This window comes from Sylvia atricapilla, chromosome 5 (assembly GCF_009819655.1).
Source record: "Sylvia atricapilla isolate bSylAtr1 chromosome 5, bSylAtr1.pri, whole genome shotgun sequence".
In the NCBI taxonomy this organism is placed as follows: domain Eukaryota; kingdom Metazoa; phylum Chordata; class Aves; order Passeriformes; family Sylviidae; genus Sylvia; species Sylvia atricapilla.
The window spans coordinates 68,627,742-68,646,981 of NC_089144.1; the positions used below are offsets into that span (position 1 = coordinate 68,627,742).

The following is a 19,240-nucleotide window of genomic DNA, read 5'->3' on the forward strand; positions in this document are numbered from 1 at the left end:
CTATTTTTGACCAAGAGTACCATTCTACAAATAGCTTTTTGTTGTATTTGACACTGTGGATCAAATTCTATTTCCTTTGTACAGAAAGACCAAATGCTAGTGCTGAGGGGAGTGTGCATTAGGAGTTTGCTGGGGTGGTAAAGTTGCTAGGCACAGCAGACAGGTGTGGTTGGGGAAGCTACTGGTGCACCATTTTCTCTCAGAAGTGTCAATATTCTGTTTTATCTCTGTGTGAATTTGAAGACAAATACTTCAGCAGGGAGAAGCAGCAACCCTGTTTGCCTGTCACAAGACTTATTTCTCCCTGGAACAGAGGAGACTCCACAGAAAAACAAGCTGAGAAAGCATCCTTACACCTGCCTTGTAGTCCTTCTGTTTTGACCTTGAGCCTATTATCAAATCTGGGCCTGATGATCTCAGTCAACCCAGAGTCTTAATGCCCATCTGTTAGCACTAACACCAGTCTGCCTGGCTCAGTTATTAGGATTAGGGAAAAATGTCTTGTGACTTGAAGTTCTGTTCTCAACTTAGTTGTCATGAGCCCTGGCATAAACTATAGCATGCCTTGCCCTTTCCCTCTCCTCCCACACTAACCATGAGTTAGCCACATACTGGGACATTTCTGACCCACGGGGCCAAATGCAGCTGCACATCTTATCCATTCAGTAGATACCTTGCTGTTTGCTGGATAAAGCAGAGCATTAATTGCAGGCATTTGTAGGCAATTGTCTTTGCCAGTTTTACTGGTAACAGTAAGGAAGGTTACAAGCCAACTTGCCGCAAAGAGTGGGCACAAATCTAGTCCTTCATTTCAATTAACAGTGCTTCTGTAGTGAAAAGCCAAGAGTTAAAGTCAACTTGAGACACTAGTCAAAATTCCAAATGTGTGTCTTTGTTGTAGTTTAGCTCCATCCAGGAGCACCACAGTTGCTCTCTCTCATCCTACATTTCCCCAGTGGAATGAGGGAAAGAATCAGAAGTGTAAAGGTGAGAAAACCTGTGGGTTGAGAAAAAAGCGGTTTAATAATTGAAAAAAAAATTAAATTGTAATAAAACATGAAAATAACAAAGAGGTAAATAAAAGCCAAGAAAGACAAGTGATGCAAGTGAAAACAGTTTCTCACCAGCAACTGACTGATGGCCAGCTAGTCCCCAAGCTGTGCCCTTGCACCAATCTTCACGCAGTTTTATTGCTGACCATGATGTCATATGGTATGGAACCTCCCTCGGGTCAGTGGGGTCAGCTGTCCTAGCTGTGTCCTCTCCCAACTTCTTGTGCACCTTTCTCCTGGCTGCTGAGGTGGAGTGAGAGGCAGAAAAGGCCTTGACTTGGTGTAAGAACAGCTCACTAGTAACGAAAGCCTTCCTGTGTTATCAACACTGTTTTCAAAACAAATCCAAAACACCACTTGCCAGCTACTAGGAAGAAAATTAACTCTATCCCAGCCAAATCCAGACATACATGCATGTGCTATATAAGACACAAGGACATTGATCTTGTTAATTGAGCAGAACAAATTTAAAGGCTGTACAATTATTTTTCTGGCTGACATTGGGGACACCAGAAAATGAGAAATGAGCAGCATTTCTCTGTGGAGAAAATCTCTCCAGCAGGTAATCTACTTCAAGATCTGTATAGTGGCCTATAGCTTCATTGCCCCTGGATCAGGAAATAATTGAAACCAAAAAGAAGGTGAAGTGCTGAGTACTGCAGTGTCTAACTCATTCTTGGCTTTTGGACAAGAATCTCAAAGCATGTCCTTGGTGCCTCAGCTGTACATACATCTCTGATATCATAGATAGATAGATAGATAGAGCAAGCAAAGCACTTAAGAATGGGCTCCAAAACAGTTGGTGTGCTTGTAAGAGAACAACACTGCTATAGCTGGAAAAAACCAATTGCTTTAAAGCCATCCCTTACTGGAATCACATTTCTTACTCCATGATTTAGGTGGTATCCCTGAGATACAATTCCCCCTGAAGTTATCTTTCATATCAGTATTTAGAAGCTACTTCATTTGATGAGGCTGACCCCTTTCCCTCCCTGTGGAAATCTAGGCCACTGAGCAGCACAGGTTTCCACAACTGCCAGTCCACGGAGACACAAAACGGACCCTGAATCACCTGGTGTTTTTGCAAGTACTCTTTGTGCAGTTGTAGCTGGTTAATTAATAGAAGTGTCAGCAGCCATCACAGCAAAACCTCATGTTTTTCCCACATTTCAGATTGTGTCTAAGCAAAAACGGATGTAAAAAATTATGTCCTTGGAAGTTATAACAGGTCTGTACAAAGCAGCCTATCTATATACCACCACAGTCTTCTCCAAGCCCTTTTGAGCCTCTTTCAGACTTGTCATGTGACATGCACAAAGTGGGGTAAAGTAGTGCAAATACAGTTATTTAAAACATCATCTTCTTTATAGAAGCTATTGGATTAGGCTGTTGGACTTAATCCCATTGAATGTCTCTGAAGGCCGGGCAGACAGGTGCTCTGCATCACTGCAAGCAAGCGCTCCCTCTCCAGCTGGCCAAATTCCCTTCCCTGCTTCAAGCCCTCGATTTTATAGCAGAGGTTAAAGGGACCTACAGTGGGATTTGGTCTACCCGAATACACCTATTCTGTGTAGTTCACCGCGTGTGCTAAAGGTGATCGGCAGGAAGGGGAGCTCTGTCTTCACGATGGGCAAGACCGGCGTCAGTGAGGCCTTGCCTCAGGGATGACTGCCGGCGCTTTGCCCTCCGTGCTTCCCGGTGGGTGAGGCAGCAGCGGCACGGAGCTCCCGTGACAGGAGGAGGTGATGACTCCGACAGGTACTGCTGGCCCGATGGGCTGTGTGAAGCTGCCGCTGCGTGAGGTCAGTACAGCAATAAGCAAAGCATGTATAATGATAGTGCTGCACTGCCCCATGCAGCGTTCTTCAGCGGGCGCTCAGCAGGCCTCCGGACACCACAGCCATGAGGGAGACGGGTGACTAAACTCAGCACGGCCCCGGCTGGCTCCCCTGAAGCTGCACTGGCAGTGGGGGACCAAGATGGCGCGTGGAGGGGCGCCTCACCACCCCAATCGACAGAGTAAGGAAACCAGGGCAGGAACACAGTTATAGCTCCCTTTGCAGCGCAGCGCACAAAGACAGGCACACAGAGCTGCCCCGTGCCCTGCGGAGCACAGCCGCTCTCCCCACCAGCCGGGCTCCACGGGCTCGGCGCTCCCGTCCCTCAGGCGGCCCGGGGGCGGGGCCATGCGGACGGGGCCCTTCCGTAAACACCGCCCGGCCCGTCCCCCGGCCTACCCCCCGCGCCCCGGCACGGCCCATTCCCAGCCTGGGGGAGTCCACCGAAGCACATTCCCGCTTCGCCTCATGCTTCTCCACGCTTAGTGCCCGGTCGCAGGTCGAATGAGGAGATACGGGCAGTTTCTACGGGCATAAGAGGAGGTTGGCCAAGCGGCCCGGATAACTCTCCGCTGGCACGCAGGAAAAGATGACACACCTCCCCCCTTCCACCGTCAGAGATGGACGTGCCCGAGGAAGACACTAATAGTCCGGGCTGGGTCTTTAAATCTGTGGGGGGGCTGCGTGCGGCCCCGGTGAGCGCCGCGCAGGACGGCGAGGGGCAGCGGTGAGTGACCGGCTGGGGACAGCGGGGCAGGGCAGGGCTGCTCTGGCCGGCCGGAGCTGACACCGGCGGGGTGTCCGGCCACGCTGGGCGATGAGCCGCGGGGTGAGTGCGGGTCTGCGCTGCCTCGGGGGCTGCCACCCCCTGTGCGGTGTGGGTGGCAGGGAGGTGGTATACACTGGCCCGTGGCTCTACTGCCCCGGTGGGGCAGCCGCTGCAGCAGGTGGGTTTCGCAGTTCCTGCGCTGCGTCCGTAGTTCTCCACTTGCCCTGTGTGTCCTCGGCTTTGGCCATCCCTTAGTGTCCGCCTGGACGATCCGCCCCGCCGGGACAGCCGCAGGTCCTCTGTGCGGCCCCGGTCAGCAGGGCAGGGCACCCCGACATCTCCCTGGGGCCGGGGAGCCTGGCCGCTTAGGGGCGGGTGCCCGGGCTCGCCTTCACTGGGGCTGACAGGGAGCCTTCCCTCCTGGCTTCTCCCCCGGACTCCCTCCCCGCGGGCCTGTCCTTGGAAACGCTGTTTGTTTTGGTCGGCGAGTGCCAAACTGCTGCCTTTGCTAACTGTTCAAAACATGGGGCCGGAGGAGGAGACAGGCAGCCAAACAGATGGAGGAAGAGGAGGAGCCGGCGGCTGCCCTCAGTGCCGCTGTCCCCGCGGAGGAGCGGAGCGGGCAGGGTGTCCCCGGCTCCCCTCAGCCGCCGCGGGCGCGTCCCCGCTCTGTCCGGGCAGCCATCGGGGGCTCGGCCGCCTCTCCGCTCGCCCGTACCGCTTTTTAAGCTTTCCCGAGCAGAAGCGTCACTTCAAAGGGAAGAGCTGTGGAACTAGAAAGCTAAAGGGAAGAAATGTCGGCTTGTAAGCTGTGAAAAATGAGGCGGGAGGAAATGCAAGTAACTCTTAACAAAGGCTCTTTTCTGTTCTGGTGTCGCGAGTGCTGACAGAGGTGGAGTAGCTGAAAGGGAAACTCGAGACCAAATGAGATTCAGTCGGTGCCAGCTTGAATATAGTAAGAATGTGTGCCCAGCAGAATAAACAAAGTTGAGACCTTCACAGTGGTAAAACTGGACAGAGCACTCATAAGTCTCTGTGTCCATGCGCTCTTCCTTTGAACAAAGCAGAGCTGTGGAAAACCTTTTCTTGAAGATGGTATCTGAAGAAAAAATCCAACAAGCTGTGAAACTGTCTTTCTCCCTTCCTCACCCCAGGTGTTTCATAAAATAAGTTCTAAAGCAAACCTTCAGGAATAAAATTGTGTTTGTGTCTTCTAAAACTAACCTGATCTCGCAGTCTTGATAAGTTCTAAACTAAAAATCGAGTTGGGTGATGCAGTAACCACTTAAGATGAAGATGCCTTGAAGCATCTACAGTTTTGTATTAGTTTTCTTTTTACTAAAAAGAACAATCTCCACCTACCTAATAGCAGCAATGTTAGAATTTCTTCCTTCATTGTTAAATTAGCTAAAATTTTGGGGTTTGGTAAATGTTAGAAAATACTTTTGCTTGGTCTCTGAAAAGAGTTTATCTTTAAAAACCCTGTTGTATGGTACTGATTGAAAGACAGCAAATGGTATGATGAAGCCCACTGTAATGGTGTCCAACGTAATATAAATGTAAATGTGGACAGTCTTTAATGCAGCAGAGTAAAGCAGATTGTAACCTCTGGCTGACCCTTTAATAGAGCAAGTGGGATATTAATGTGTATTAAAACAACAGGCTAACATGTAGTAATTAATGCACAAATAAATAACAAAATGGTATTGTTTCTTCAAGATGGTGAGCAAGAGATCTTGCAAGGCTGAAGGGCTTTTTGAGGTATTTTTATGTGACCATTATACTAATTCAAAGTTCTGAATGAGCTTTGCCATTAGTTATTAATGAGAACTTCTGTGCTGTCTACAAATATGTATGGAAAATCAGCTCTTCCAATGTATGCTATAAAGCAAAGACCAGGTCACTCAGTTGTCTGTTGTTGTACTAATTATAAATGCCATTTTTGGTTTGCACTTAACCTTTCATATGCTCAATGACTGTATTTTTGCCTAAGTGTTTTAGATGGCCCCTGCAGGTTCTGCGTATATATTCACATATGTTTAGTTTGATGTGTTTATCTTTTAAACTTAGAATTTAGCAATAGTGTTCTGAATCTGCAAAGCACACCCTTTCTTACTTCCCATTGTGTTTGAAGCATTCTACTAGGAAATGTATTTAGTGTGGCAAAAGATTGCAGTGGTTTTTTGAGTGTCATCTCCTGATGCAGTGTTGAAACTTCTTACTTAAATTAAGCCTTCTGAAGCACTCTACTGACAGCTCTGCTATCTTCATGTGTGCATGTGTTTTAGGAGCAGGTATGGTCTTGATACATAAAAATGCCATGGGCCTCTTTGAAATGCAACTATTTGTTGCCAAAAGCTCCTTTGCTGGGGCTAGTACTTAGAAACTTAGTGTGGATAGAGTTCTAATTCTACCTCAACTACTTGATCTTCTTGGAAATCATGATGGGGGGGAAAATGGCAGTGCTGACTCACCTTCATGACTGGTTTAGTGCTTCTCTCAGCAGCACCTTGCCAAGCTGAATATTTAGTAACATTGTCATACCTAGAGGTAAGAGGAAGTTCATTAAATGATGATGTGTAAATTGCGTGAGAGCATTTGGGGTTTTAATGGTCATTTACCTTCTGCCATGTTCTTGACACGTGAACTGAAGCAGCAGACACACCATGAAGTGCTCACACTCAGAAGAAGACACATGAGTGCTCACACTCAGAAGTGATTTGCAAGACTTTGGGCCACTACAGTGCAAACGACATTAGTCAAATCTTTCGATGGATGATGTGCTTCAACATGAATCTTTTGGAGTTTAGTTATGGAACTCCAGAATGGAGTTTATTTGCGTGGAAATAAAGGGGTGTTACACAAGATTAAAGCCTGGAAATAGTGTTCTTCTATTGATAAAAAGAAAAATAGTAGGAGGGTAATAAAAACTTTGCAGGCTCAGTACAGTGTTACTGTATTTGAGCAGTTCAAAATTACGAACCTCGAGTAGGTTCTATAACCAGTTTGTCACAACTAGTTTCTGGTCAGCACTAACTTTGAGATCTGTAACACAGATTTTAATTGAAAAAGTAGTGTTTCTCCTCTAGCATTAATTAGTGACCCATTTCTAATTGTAACTTAAATACACTTTCCAAACTGAAATATCTGCGTTTTGGGCTTTTTAGGTTCTCTTGCAACTCCATCTTGTTTAGTCAATCCTGTTTTAAATACTGTGTGTTAGAAGTTATAAAATTGCTGTTCTAATAAGAGTTATGATGCTTAGGATCACAGGTGATGCTGCCAGTTCTGAATGCATGACCTCTGTCTTCTAGTCAAGTGTCTCTTACTGGCTTCTCCAGTAAAGTGATAAACTGATAGTTGTGTTCTTGCTAATGTGACCAATTCTTCTCCTAAAAAACCCAGTGTAAAGTATGGCATAAATAAGGTGCTCAAGTGCATCCTCTTTCCTCTTGAGAGAGGAGGAAGAGTAAACATACACTTAAGAAATGTTAATCATCTCAATTAACAGCGGAGCACTCGCTCCTCAGTGTAGTAGCTTATCAAGTTATAAAGGCCGATTCAGGATGAGTTGGTACCCAAGCTGTAACTAGGTGCCAGCATAAAGAAATCATCGTTTTCACTACCTTTTATCTATCCCAGGACCACAATGTGTTGATTCACATAAGTACGGACAAAGAATATTGTTTATTGCCAAAAGTGGGGTTTTTTTCCCCCAAGTTCAGCAGTTGCAAAGTGTTGTATTCCCTGCCTACTGAAGTAGATGTGGTTTAATAATAAATGAAGTTATATATTAGTTAAATTTGCTGATGGAAACCATTGCTGGCTATGTCTCTTCATGAAGTCCACTACAGAATGCTTCATGGCCATAGTCAGAGATGGACACTATTTTTGGTATCTGGGCCAAATTCCTTTGGTAGTAATTACAGCTGACTTCCAGCTTCTCATTTTAGTATTATTATGAACATATTTTTCACTTCCTGTCATGCAGTTGTTAATCATCTGTATCACACTGCACAGCTGTCCACGTTTTCTACAATTGCAGATTATCTGCCTGGGAGGCAGTTTCTTTACATAGACAGAAACACTGTGAAGCACAACACTTCTCAGTGGAGGTTGTTGTCTGTGCTAAATGGAATGTTAGAGGCTCAGAGTTGCCATGCGGCTTCAACCAGAAAACCCATCCACCTTCATCCCTAGGAGGAGTGGGGTTTGGGTCTGTGCCATCGTTGATCTGATTCTGTGCACAGACCCTCCTAAAGCAGCAGGCCAGACTTTCAGCTACACCCTGTCAGAAATGTAATACTCTGAATTGCTTGTTTGTTTTCCCCCTGCAACTTCTGTGTTTGCTTCACCGTCGTTACCCTCAGTGCAGCCTGTTTGTGGAAGGAAACACATTGCTAAACACCACTTCTTTGTCAAGTCAGGCAGGGGATGGTAACATCATGAGATGCCTTCATGGACATTGAAAGCTACCAAAAGTCTTGCAACAGCAGCTTCAGGGGTTCCTGTGGGTAGTCTTTCATTTCTTAAAATACAGCCAGTTTAGGGATGGTCTCCAGCATAATCACTGAAGTATAGAATAGCTGAAGGTACAAAGCTGTCTTACAGAACAGGGATAATTTGTTGATAACTATGATTCTGCACATCAAGCCAGATCCTTTCCTTTGCTTTTCCCATTTAGGAAAGGCAACTACTTGATCTTCATTCACAGTAAAATGATCTGTAGCTGACTTTGAGAAACAAACCAAATGAAGTGCTGGTTTTATGGGGATTGTATTTGTTTTTCCAGGTCTTGTTTACTTTGTAAACAAGGTAAAGGGAATCAGAATGCCTCTCAATGATGACCAGAACAGTGACTCAGATTCTTCGCGCCTCTCGGAAAGCACAGCTTCTTCCAGCGACTCGGAATATTCCCGGCAGAGCTTTAACAGTGATTCTTCCAGCAAACCCAGCTCCCCAGCGTGTAAGCCTATTTCAGCCTTACCTGCATTGTGCATGGACCAATAAGGCTAACTTACCTTGTTTCTCTTTGCTGTTGTGGGTAGAACCTGGGATTCTCTATTTGTTTACGAGTATTAAGAGAGAGGCATGGCTTTCTCTCTGCTGTGAAGCAGTGCATCTCCTCTGTGTGGAACACCAGCAGCAGCTGTATCCATGGGGCTCTCCCTGTGTACTCCTTCCCTTCAGAAAGTGTAAGAAAAGTGTGTCACCATGGTCTTGGAACCTTGGCATTGGTAGCAGGCTCCCACTCAACCAGATATGCCTTTGTGCAAAGGGTGGGTTTCTTCTCTTTGATCCCTGCACTTAAAAATTATTTCTGTAACTTAGATACTTGTAATACCATATCAAGTTACATGGAATTCATCTTGAATTCATCTTTTTCTTTCATAAATATTAGAATCGAGCATAAAACGCACATTTGCACAAGGAAGATAATTTGAGTAACGGGAAATAAAACCTTGGTTAAGATGTGCTTCATGTGTGTCTGTAAGCATTTGCAGACCGTGCTTACTTCTTACATCTATGTAAATGAAATCTTACATTAAAACAAGCTTGTTAGTGGAGCTGCAGTTAGCAGCTGGCTCTTTGTATTTCTTTGCTACCAGTCGTCCAAATGCTAAATTAAATTATAGAATTTGAGGATTTAGAAACTTTAGGAATTTGCTCTTGTTTTCCAATATAGTTTGTTTTGTCATTGCTGCCAACTCCTAAAAAAATGAGTATAACTTATATTCCACAGCGGATAAAAGATCTGCTGATCTTAAGTGGGTGGGTTTGCAAGTCAGTAACTTCAAAACCTTTTCAACAGGCAATATAACCATCATGTGCTCCAAATTATAGAGGACATCTGCTATCTGTTACTGCCCATGCTTTTGGTTGAGTGGCATTGACAAAACAGTTAGTAGGAAATATGTGGAATGGAAGATCCTGTTTTAAAGGAAAAAAGATATTAGTTCAGATGCAGAAATATGAAAACGCTCCTTGAAATATTTTGAGGCCTGTGTGGTACTTCCCCACAAACACACATACCCCTGATAAGCTGGGAGTTTCCTGAGTTAGTGTTTTAGGAAGATATAAAGACTTGGTAATCTTGGGTTGCTTCTTCCAGAGTACTGGAGTCCAATTAGCAAGCAGTAAAATTTCTAGGTTTTAGTATATTCAGTTGTACTTATCAGCTACAGATATTTGGCTTGAATTGATCTTGTTTGTTCCAGCAGCAAGCCCTCCCAAGGTTATCACATTTGATGAACTTATGGCCACTACAAGAAATCTGTCAAACTGGACTCTAGCTCATGAAATTGCTGTAAATGCAAATTTTTGCATAAAACATGAAGACTACCCACAAAACAGGTAAGAGCCTGAATTTTGCAAGAAGCAACGCTGGTGCTGGAAAGAGAGGAGAAATGAATGGAGCAGTCTATAGATTGTGTTTTGGGAGCTGATGATCCATCACCCAAGAAAGATGTGGTTGCAGGGCATAATATCTGGGGAGGTGTGTTTCCCAACAAGTGATCATTTTAATCTAAAAGAGTTACAAGGAAAAAAGCTAGTTGGGAGTCTTTTCCATATCTAATTGATTTACTCCACAGCTTTGCAGGCACAGTGAAACAAATTGTACACAAGGCATTTTGGGATCATTTGGAATCAGAACTGAATGAAGATCCACCAGAGTACAAACATGCTATCAAGCTCTTTGAGGAAATTAAGGAGGTAATGTTCTTCTTTCTCCATATTGTTTTGTCAGCTTAGCTCTAAGAGTCCCCCTTAGTTCACTGAAGGGTTCCCTTAACTTAGCTGAGCTGACACCTTTTGGTTCTTCCTTTTATAATGTGAAGCTGTGATTATTCAAAACTGAAAATAGATGTCTATTTGTGGTATATTCATATTAACCAGGAATATGGCCACAAACAAACAGTAGCATGTTCACTCAACCTTCACTGCACAGTGATCAGTTGGAAGTCATAAAAGCTTTACATGTCTTCCCGAAGCTTTACATGTCTACTAGTCTGTTTTAGAACCATACTGTGAGCTTAGGGCATGAACAAGAGTATAAGCATGACTGCACTTGCCCACTTAGACTTCATTGTTTGATTATTACACAGGTGAGCATACAAACCTTAAATCCTGGCACAATACTATGTCTTTCAGAATTTTAAGTTAGAAAATATTTGTTTTACAGGGCCTCCTGTAAAACCCAGAAGCCTCCTAGCTTTTAAAGGAGTGTAGTTGTTGACTTGCTTTTTGTTTTACTAGCTTTGAACATTTTTGCAGAACTTTTTTCCCCACTACCTTTGATAATGTTCAATCTTAAAATGTCTGGTTATAATCTGCCAGCTATATGCACCTGACATGAATATTAAAATTTTACTCAAGTGTGTTTCTTAAGTGATTTGGTTTTTATTGATAAGCTTTTCCTTTTTCCCCCGCTCTAATTTAGATTCTTCTTTCCTTCCTGACTCCTGGAGCAAACAGGATTCACAATCAAATCTGTGAAGTTCTAGATACGGATCTTATAAGACAACAGGCAGAACACAATGCTGTTGATATTCCTGGGCTAGCTAACTATATCATCAACACTATGGGAAAGTTATGTGCTCCAATAAGAGACAACGACATAAAACAGTTAAAAGCAACTGACAATATTGTAGAGTTACTGAGGTTGGTATTTGAGTGTGGTTTTTGGAGAAAAAAAAACTCCTCTGTGAAAGGGTAGTAGACAGTGGAAGGTAGGGGGCTGGGTAAAGGAAGTCTAAAATTGTGTCAATTTGCATAACACCTGTTGTCAAAGTACAGGAAAACTTCCTGAAGCATTAAAGGGGAAGGGCTCTGACACACCAACCAGATTGTGTATCTTACTTTGTAATGAAATGGATCGGATACCTAGATGAAACCAGGCAGCTCTAAATATTTAAGGCAACAACTCTTGGAATAATCTTTGTTTCAGAAACTCTTTTTTTTCTGTCTTGTTCATTCTTACAGAATGTAAGCAGCACACTTGTACAGTTTCTTCCTGAAGTGTTAATTGCCTGATTCTTCTGGAAGGCCAAACTTTAGATTTAAAAGCTGTTTAGTTAAGATCTTATTACTTGAAATTGAGTAAAACATTTTCATTACAGGGCAGAAAATGGTGGTCCTTAGGTACACTGAAATATTAAGAGTAAATGGTAGTTGTTCTATTGTGTATATATAGGGGTCAAAGCAACTGGGTCAGGATGGTTTCTCTTATTGCAATCACTGACCAAAAGGTCAAAAGCTGTTCATTTAGGCTGAAATACACCAATTAATGTAGTTTTTGAAAAAATTAACAGGGCTGTAGCATTCAGTGATGCTACATTAGTCCTGTTCTCTTTAACTTAGACCAACCCTTATATATACTACTCCTTCAAGAATTGCAGATGATAGGTAACATATCTGTTACACTTAAATGCCAATGAAAAGAGTTCACTGCTCCCAGAATTGAAATTAAAGTGATAATATACATGTGCTTCAGATGTGCTGGTGAAAATCAATAGACTAAATCAAACTCTGAAATTTTAAATTCCTCTTTTCAGGCAAATATTCCGTGTTTTGGACCTGATGAAAATGGATATGGCCAATTATACAATTAAAAGTCTTAGACCATACCTCTGGCATAACTTGGTGGATTACGAAAGAACAAAATTCCAGGAAATTCTTGAAGAAACACCAAGTATGTACCATGCTATATTTAATTTAAACTTTTCTTTGAAAAGAAGACTATTTAAATACGTGCCGTGAAAGCTCTGTAAGGTGCAGAGGAAAGTTAGAGGAAAACTTAAATTTCTTGTCTGTATCTAAGTAATGGGAATATATTTTTGACAAGCAAGCTATCACTGGATGATTGCTTAACTTGCTGTCAAGTTTGTCTGTCTGTAATCTGGGACACTTTCAGACAAACTTATATTTGCCAAACTGGTTGGTGTCTGAATAACAAACAAGAGGTGGCTCTTGCTGTCTGGATGCAGAAGCCCTACATAAGATGAGACTTTTCTGTGTACAACAGTTCTGTTGTTAGTGTGAAGTAAACATGTAAAACCAGTTAGTGTGCCTGAAACCTGGAAGGGGTAAGATCAATTTTTTAATAAACAAAAGTCAGGCTCTGAACAAAATTTCTTAGGTCAACTTGATCCATTATTACACACTTTGTGTAATTTGGTTAAACAATGTTCAGAAATATATCCTCCAAGAAGAATAGTAAGCTTGCTAACTTCTGGAGCAGGGGCTTCTAAAATGGGAGCTCTAAGCCACTGATAGGGCCTGCAGGTGTTCATTTATGCAGCCTGAGAAAAACTCTACCACAACAAATCAAATGTTTTAATCTTCTTTCACCTCTACTTTTCGGTTTTATGCCCTATCTGATAAGTGGCTTCTCTGAAAAAGGGAAGACAATCCTTTGTGAACTCAAATTTTCAGACTTCTGTTACCTAAAAATCTTGTCTGAAGTCTTAACAATTTGTGGCCGAGTTTGCACAAGACATGTAGAATTTAGAGTTGTCCAGTGGAAGATGATCAGTGGAAGAAAGTGACTGAGAGAATTACCAGGTGTGAAGACTCAGCTGTCCACTCTGTTTAAGTCTTCAGAAGTTGAATTCTCTTACATATACAACTCTTTCTTTTTTTCTCGAGGTAGTGCTTATTTTGATGAAGGCATGCAGTAAATCTGTGCTATTTGCAATACTTAGGTGCCCTGAATCTCACAACAGAATGGATAAAGGAATCAATAGAAGATGAATTGTCATCTATTTCTGATGAGTCTTCATCATCCCCTGGTGCTGATAGTAGTTCAAAACCAATTATTAGTCCTACACTGGTGCTAAACAATGGCTACTTGAAACTGTTACAGTGGGATTATTGCAAAACATTTCCTGAGGTAAGAAATGTATTTTGGTGTCCTCAGATTACCAACTATATGAAATCATTGATGTGATATAATAAGCCTGCTATTGATGACAGTAAGTGAATATTCTCTTGCACTCCTTAAATTCCTGCACAGTAAATTTGGAATTCGGAGATGATATTCTAGTCCAGTTTTGAAATTGGAGATGGGCAAATCAACAACCAGAAAAGAACAAGGTGAAGGTTGTTCTCCCTCTTTCCAGTCATAGCTCACCAGCTCCACCCTAAGAGCAGTCTTGGCTGTGGTCAAAGGCTGGGCCTTGTACTGACAGTACTTGGCTTTCTCTGTCTTTAAAGGAACTGACTTTAGCACCCTGTTTTCCTAACAGCAGCAGGAATTGGTGGGATCCTGTTTGGAGCAGAATCGGTAGAAAGCTGAGGCCTCTAAAGTAGGTATTTGCTCTTTCTCAGTGCGTGTAAATTGTTGCTTCAAGACTCAGTGGTCAGTTTTTCCCTCCGGTTCCTGATTACTGACCTCTGTAACTTTCTAGAAAGCCAATGTGAAATTTGCCATCAGTCAGGGCTAAAATTTGCGTTTCCAGGGAGGGCCTTAGCTACATGTAGGGTGGCCTGGCAGAAAATTTGCTAAATACATAGGGATGCTCTTGGTGTTCAGTCAGTGGACAGAAGGGAAACCACTCTCAAACCTTTCTGTGAATGGTTTTGGTTAAGAACTACATACAGATGTCCTCTCGTGGATCTCGTTTGCAATACTATGAAATTGCTACCAACTACAGTTGGATGTTAATGCCTCTGTGCTGCTCAGGATGAACTCTTTGTAACCTAAAATTAACTCCAGCTACATCTTGCTGTGGGGATTACTTATGTTCTTGGTATGATCAGCTGGCTTTCTGCCTGGAATAGGTTATGTATCACTTGTAGAACCTGCTTTGGTGGTTGTCAAGCACAGTTGTTCATTGTTATCCATCAGTTGCGAATCTTGGCATTTTTTCAAAAGACACCCAAATCCAGAAGAATATTCTGTAGCTTGGTCATTACAGTGTCCCCTGCATCCTCTGAGCATTCCATGTCATGGGCTGAATTGTTGGTTGCAGATTTGTCAGCAGTGATGAGGAATAAGGTGCCATGTCCTCAGTTTCCTCATTACTTTTCTTCCCACCACAGGTTTACTTCTGGTACTTGCACATAATGCCACTTCATGCTATACTACATATTTAGTGTATTTCAGTGGCTGCTTCCTCTGGGTTTGTGTATTTGTGATTAAAACTAGTAGTGCTTCATGCCTATGTCCTACATCTATCCTTTTCCTGTCTCTCTCCCTCCTTATTCCTAAATGAGTATTTGTTTCAATTCTAGACCCTAATAACGGATGAAGTTCGTCTTCAGGAGCTGAGAGAAAAGCTCAATCAATTAAAAGTCATAGCTTGTGTTTCTCTCATAACAAACAACATGGTGGGTGCAGCAATTGCAGATGTGCCTGATTTTGCTGACCAGCTGAAAAGGATCTCCTTTCCTCTTCTTGAAGGCATGAACAAGAAGTAAGTCCTTTTTTTACTCCTTTTTCTAGCTTTTCTTGTTTGCTTGTTTTCTGTTTTTTAACAGGAAACAGTTGGAAACAATTCTAGTGGCATAGCTGGTACTTTGTTACTAATAGGAAGATACTAAATTTTAATCCTTTGTATATTCCCTTTATGATACAAGGCCAGTATATGTTAGACATGTTTTCAAAGGTAGATATTTTTAATGAAATCGTAGTCTTGACGTTAATGTACAGATTTTGCAACCTAGTAGGAAAGTTCATACACTCCTAATACTGGAGAGACTGTCAATACATTCACTAAATCCTCTTGGGAGTTGCTTCAAACTTGTTGTAGGTAGTTCATGTTACTTGGCTGCCTATTTCTTTGTCTGCTTGTACTACAAGCAAATCTGATGTATGTGACTGTGTTTTAAAAGAGTTTTCCACTCCGTTTTTTCTCAGGAAATGCTGTGCACATGGCCCAGAAAAACATGTAGGCACAAGGATAAAGTGAACAGTGTCACTGCTGCACACTTGAAATTACCTTTCTCATTTGAATCACAACTATTTTTAGTGATAAATAATCACTTATTTTAAAATAAGTGATAAATAATCACTTATTTTATCTTCCACATAGAGATTTTCCTGTATATGTAGATTTACATAAATCTGCAGCAAAAGATGAAAAGTTTTGAAAATTCTCATTGCAGAGACCAGGTTGAAAATAAAAGGGAGACAAGTGAGGGCACTTTACAACCTGTGCTACAGAAACTGCAGAATTTAATGCTCTTCTGTTTCTTCCAGAAGTTTTGACTTGAAGGAGGCACTGAATGCTATTGGCGTCCAGATTTGCAGCACAGTGAACAAGTCTCTAAGTGAAAGAGGTCTTCCCACTCTAAGTGAAGAAATGCAAAGTAATTTAATGGGTCAAATTGCTCATATTGTTGAGAAGAATAATCCCGTCTGTTCCTTGATTGGTAAGTAAGATACTACCCAATTGTCAAATTGTTTGTGTCTGTTTATAAACTTACTCCCAACAAGCTTAATCAACTGTCTAATTATCTTCTAAAAGCATTTTCTTACTGCAGTAAAATACTGGCTCAGCTAACACTAAGGAAATGTTGTTTACTTAGAGATGGTGTTCTTGGTATGCTGCAGAGCATGGTTAGTCACAGCTAGAAATAATTGTAAAAACACATGTTGAGACAAGGCTAGGCAGCCTAGTACTTTGGAGAAGAATGTAGGAAAAAAAGAATGTTATTTAGTCTTCTTTCTGTTCATTCTGGGTTAAAACCTAGTGGGTTTGTTTTTTTCCTTTGAGTCTATCTCATATTAGTTAATGTGACTTGTTGCAGTAGGTTTGTGCTGTGTCCACCTTGCAATAGCCAAATTCAAGAAGCTTACAGTATTGTTTCCCACCCCAACACAATCTTGGGAAAGAGCTGTTGCTTAAATTCTTGCATGTCTTTTGCTGTGCTGATGTGCAGGGTGCTTACAAAGTGACTGTGGCATCATCTTGGGTTTACATTTATTCTGAGCATACTTTATTTTCCATTTCAGACAAACGAATCCAGCTCTTCATGAGAAGCTTGCTTGCTCTTCCGAGTTTTCAGAAGTGTATGCCTACTATGCCAGGAGGCCTTTCTGTGATTCAGACAGAGATGGAGTTTCTGGGATCTCAGTATGCAAGCATTGTAAACTTCAATAAAAAAGTGTATGGACCATTCTATGCAAACATACTTAGAAAACTGCTTTTTCCTGAGGCAGCAATGGAGAAAACAGAAGCACAAACATCTAGCAATTAAAAAATATACCCTTTTTTTAATCATTCAAGACAGTGGGGAAGTCACATCTCTAAGAACAGCCTACTCCAGTGACTGTTGATTGGAAAAGGTCTTGTAAAATGTATACAGAAAGTTTCTGAAATTCACTGTAAAGAAATTAATGTTAAGGTCATATATATTTTTAATAGAAAAATATTTGTTTAATGGATTGTCACTTGTAATCGCCAGTGAATTATTAATTTCCATAGCAAGCATTTATTATGACTCACAGTGGGAAAGAGCTGGCAATGTACTTACTGTTTTGCCACCATCAAAACAATGTTATTTTTCAACTCAAATATATTTACATATATAGCACTGTATATTAGGAAATGACAAAGCAACTGTAGATAAAATGTCCTATGCTTACATTGTATTTTTGTAGAGTAACATCTCAGATAACAATTACGTTTCTGAAAATACTTTGAAGGAGAAAGGATAGCATAACTGTTCGAGTAACCAAACCCAGGTTTGTACTAGGCCAGGTTCAGGTACTCTTGCAATTACTGGACCCGGAAGTTTGCCTCTGTTACATTAAGGAATGCCAGTGTGTTACAGGCTGTGTGCAGGATAGCAGTTACAGAAGCAGCATTCACCACTTCAAGTAGGAATCATTCAGAACTTCTCAACTTCAGTTGAGATTAATGATAAACACCTAAGAAACATGATGCTGGGGTGAGGGTGGAGTAAATTTTTGTATATAGTGTTTATAAGCATTTTGTTTATTCAGTGGAGGTCATACAAATCTTTAATATGTGTATGTACTGATCTTTGATCCTAATGGATGGGTATTAAGTATTTTTAAGTTAGGTCTTTCTAACCTTTATTCCCAAAAGCACTTAAGACTGACCTTACAGTGTAACACAGAAGAACTACCCCTTATTCAACAGAAAGTAAATTTTTTCACAAGCTATTCTTAGACCCAAAAGCAAGAACCCAAGTAATTAGTAATTTCTGAAAATATTATTGGATTCACTTTTTAATGGAGTGTGTGAGAAATGCTCCTGTTCTCCTAAAATTTGTTTGGACTGGGCTCCAATACTTAGTTCCCATTTAAGGCTTTGGGAATCTTGCATACAGGAATTGAATAGGATTGAAATTGAGAAGTGTGGAAGTGAAATTCTTAAGTTTACACAGGCTTTATTTTGCATATTTCAGATTACTGGGATTAGATAGTGCTGGAATACATATTATAGACATATTCTTGTCTATGAATTTAATGATTTACTTGAAAATAATATTTTAATATATTACCATATAATACTCCTTTTAAGATGGCATATATGGAAAACCCCAGTGTGGTACAAGTTAGAGCTTGTTTTTAATATTTTATATTACAATCTATTTTTTATGAAGAGACAAAACCTGTAAAAGCGTAATGCGTCACACAAATTGTTTATGTACATTACTGTGTCTATCATAAAGGTCTAAAAAAACCAGGGCATTTATTAGCACTGTGGTTTTGTAGTCCATTTCTATAGGAATGTGTACTCTTTCTAGCAGAGGAAATTACTTCTGTTCGTTTATTCTTCAGTGTCAAAGGACTTTGGTCACATGTACATGTTAAGGTACATGTTACTTTGGTACATGTACATGTTACTTTCTTTGAAATGCCTTTTTTTAGAGAAATTTCTCTAGTGCACTTCTGTTCTATCCCTAGTGAAAACAATGCAAAAAATAAAGACGAACACATATTTTAAAGGGAACTGTTTCCTGGAAAACCTGAGAGAAAGGAACTCTTAGACTGTAACTGTGCCACTAGTTAAGCCAGGCTTGCTCAGATGAATATGAAATTTTGGTAGGCAATTCAAAATCATTAAGAGAATGCATTTCAAAAGCAGGTAGGAGGAATGAATCTTAGAGATTTGCTACAACTTTAGAAATACCTACATGATTTTGAGCTTCAGCCAAAAGAAGATTTTATGAACATGTGAAGGTGATTGCTCACATGATTATGAACTTATTATTTTAATACTTTATATGCATTCGATTGTACAAATATCAAACTATAGCTCTAATGAACTGGGGAAACTGTCATACTAGTTTTCACCAGTAAGTACTCAAAAGATAGCATTTATTGGGGGGTTGGTAATTAAGGTGACTTGTAAAGGGCATTTTATAGCATGGCCTGTGTTTCAAGTGATTGTGTAATGCATTTTAATGTTTCAAACATGGACATTGCATCTGTTTAATGTCATGTGTTGCATGCTGTTTATGCTATTGAGGCTGAAATGCACTTGCCTCTACTCTATAAAGTTGTCCTTGTGAAACAAGATGCCATTCTGTAGTAGCTTTGTTAAAAAAAAAAACAACAAGTATTTGAGGGTTTGTATGCATTAAATTTTGTTTGTGGTACCATC

General features: G+C 41.2%; 1 protein-coding gene and 1 long non-coding RNA gene across 14 annotated transcripts; one reads left to right on the forward strand and one right to left on the reverse strand.

Moving 5' to 3' along the window:
* Positions 1–725: 725 nt before the first annotated feature.
* LOC136361809 (uncharacterized) lies at positions 726–3,147 on the reverse strand. Of its 2 annotated transcripts, none has more exons than XR_010743688.1 (2): positions 1,125–3,147; positions 726–942 (listed from the first exon to the last, which is right to left on the reverse strand). It is a non-coding gene; the product is annotated as an uncharacterized lncRNA (long non-coding RNA). The 2 variants fall into 2 exon arrangements; XR_010743687.1 differs by having other exon boundaries at positions 726–997.
* Positions 3,148–3,350: 203 nt separating this feature from the next.
* TCP11L2 (t-complex 11 like 2) lies at positions 3,351–19,238 on the forward strand. Of its 12 annotated transcripts, none has more exons than XM_066319986.1 (12): positions 3,351–3,617; positions 4,541–5,420; positions 8,452–8,625; positions 8,774–8,938; positions 9,878–10,013; positions 10,253–10,373; positions 11,101–11,321; positions 12,215–12,351; positions 13,364–13,551; positions 14,895–15,076; positions 15,862–16,034; positions 16,618–19,238. In XM_066319986.1, the coding sequence occupies exons 3-12, from the start codon at positions 8,490–8,492 to the stop codon at positions 16,860–16,862; spliced, it is 1,704 nt and encodes a 567-aa protein (XP_066176083.1). In that variant the 5' UTR covers positions 3,351–3,617; positions 4,541–5,420; positions 8,452–8,489; the 3' UTR covers positions 16,863–19,238. The 12 variants fall into 12 exon arrangements, with proteins under 12 accessions (XP_066176083.1, XP_066176085.1, XP_066176082.1 ...); XM_066319988.1 differs by having other exon boundaries at positions 4,550–5,420; XM_066319987.1 differs by lacking the exon at positions 3,351–3,617 and adding an exon at positions 3,712–3,837.
* Positions 19,239–19,240: the final 2 nt, after the last annotated feature.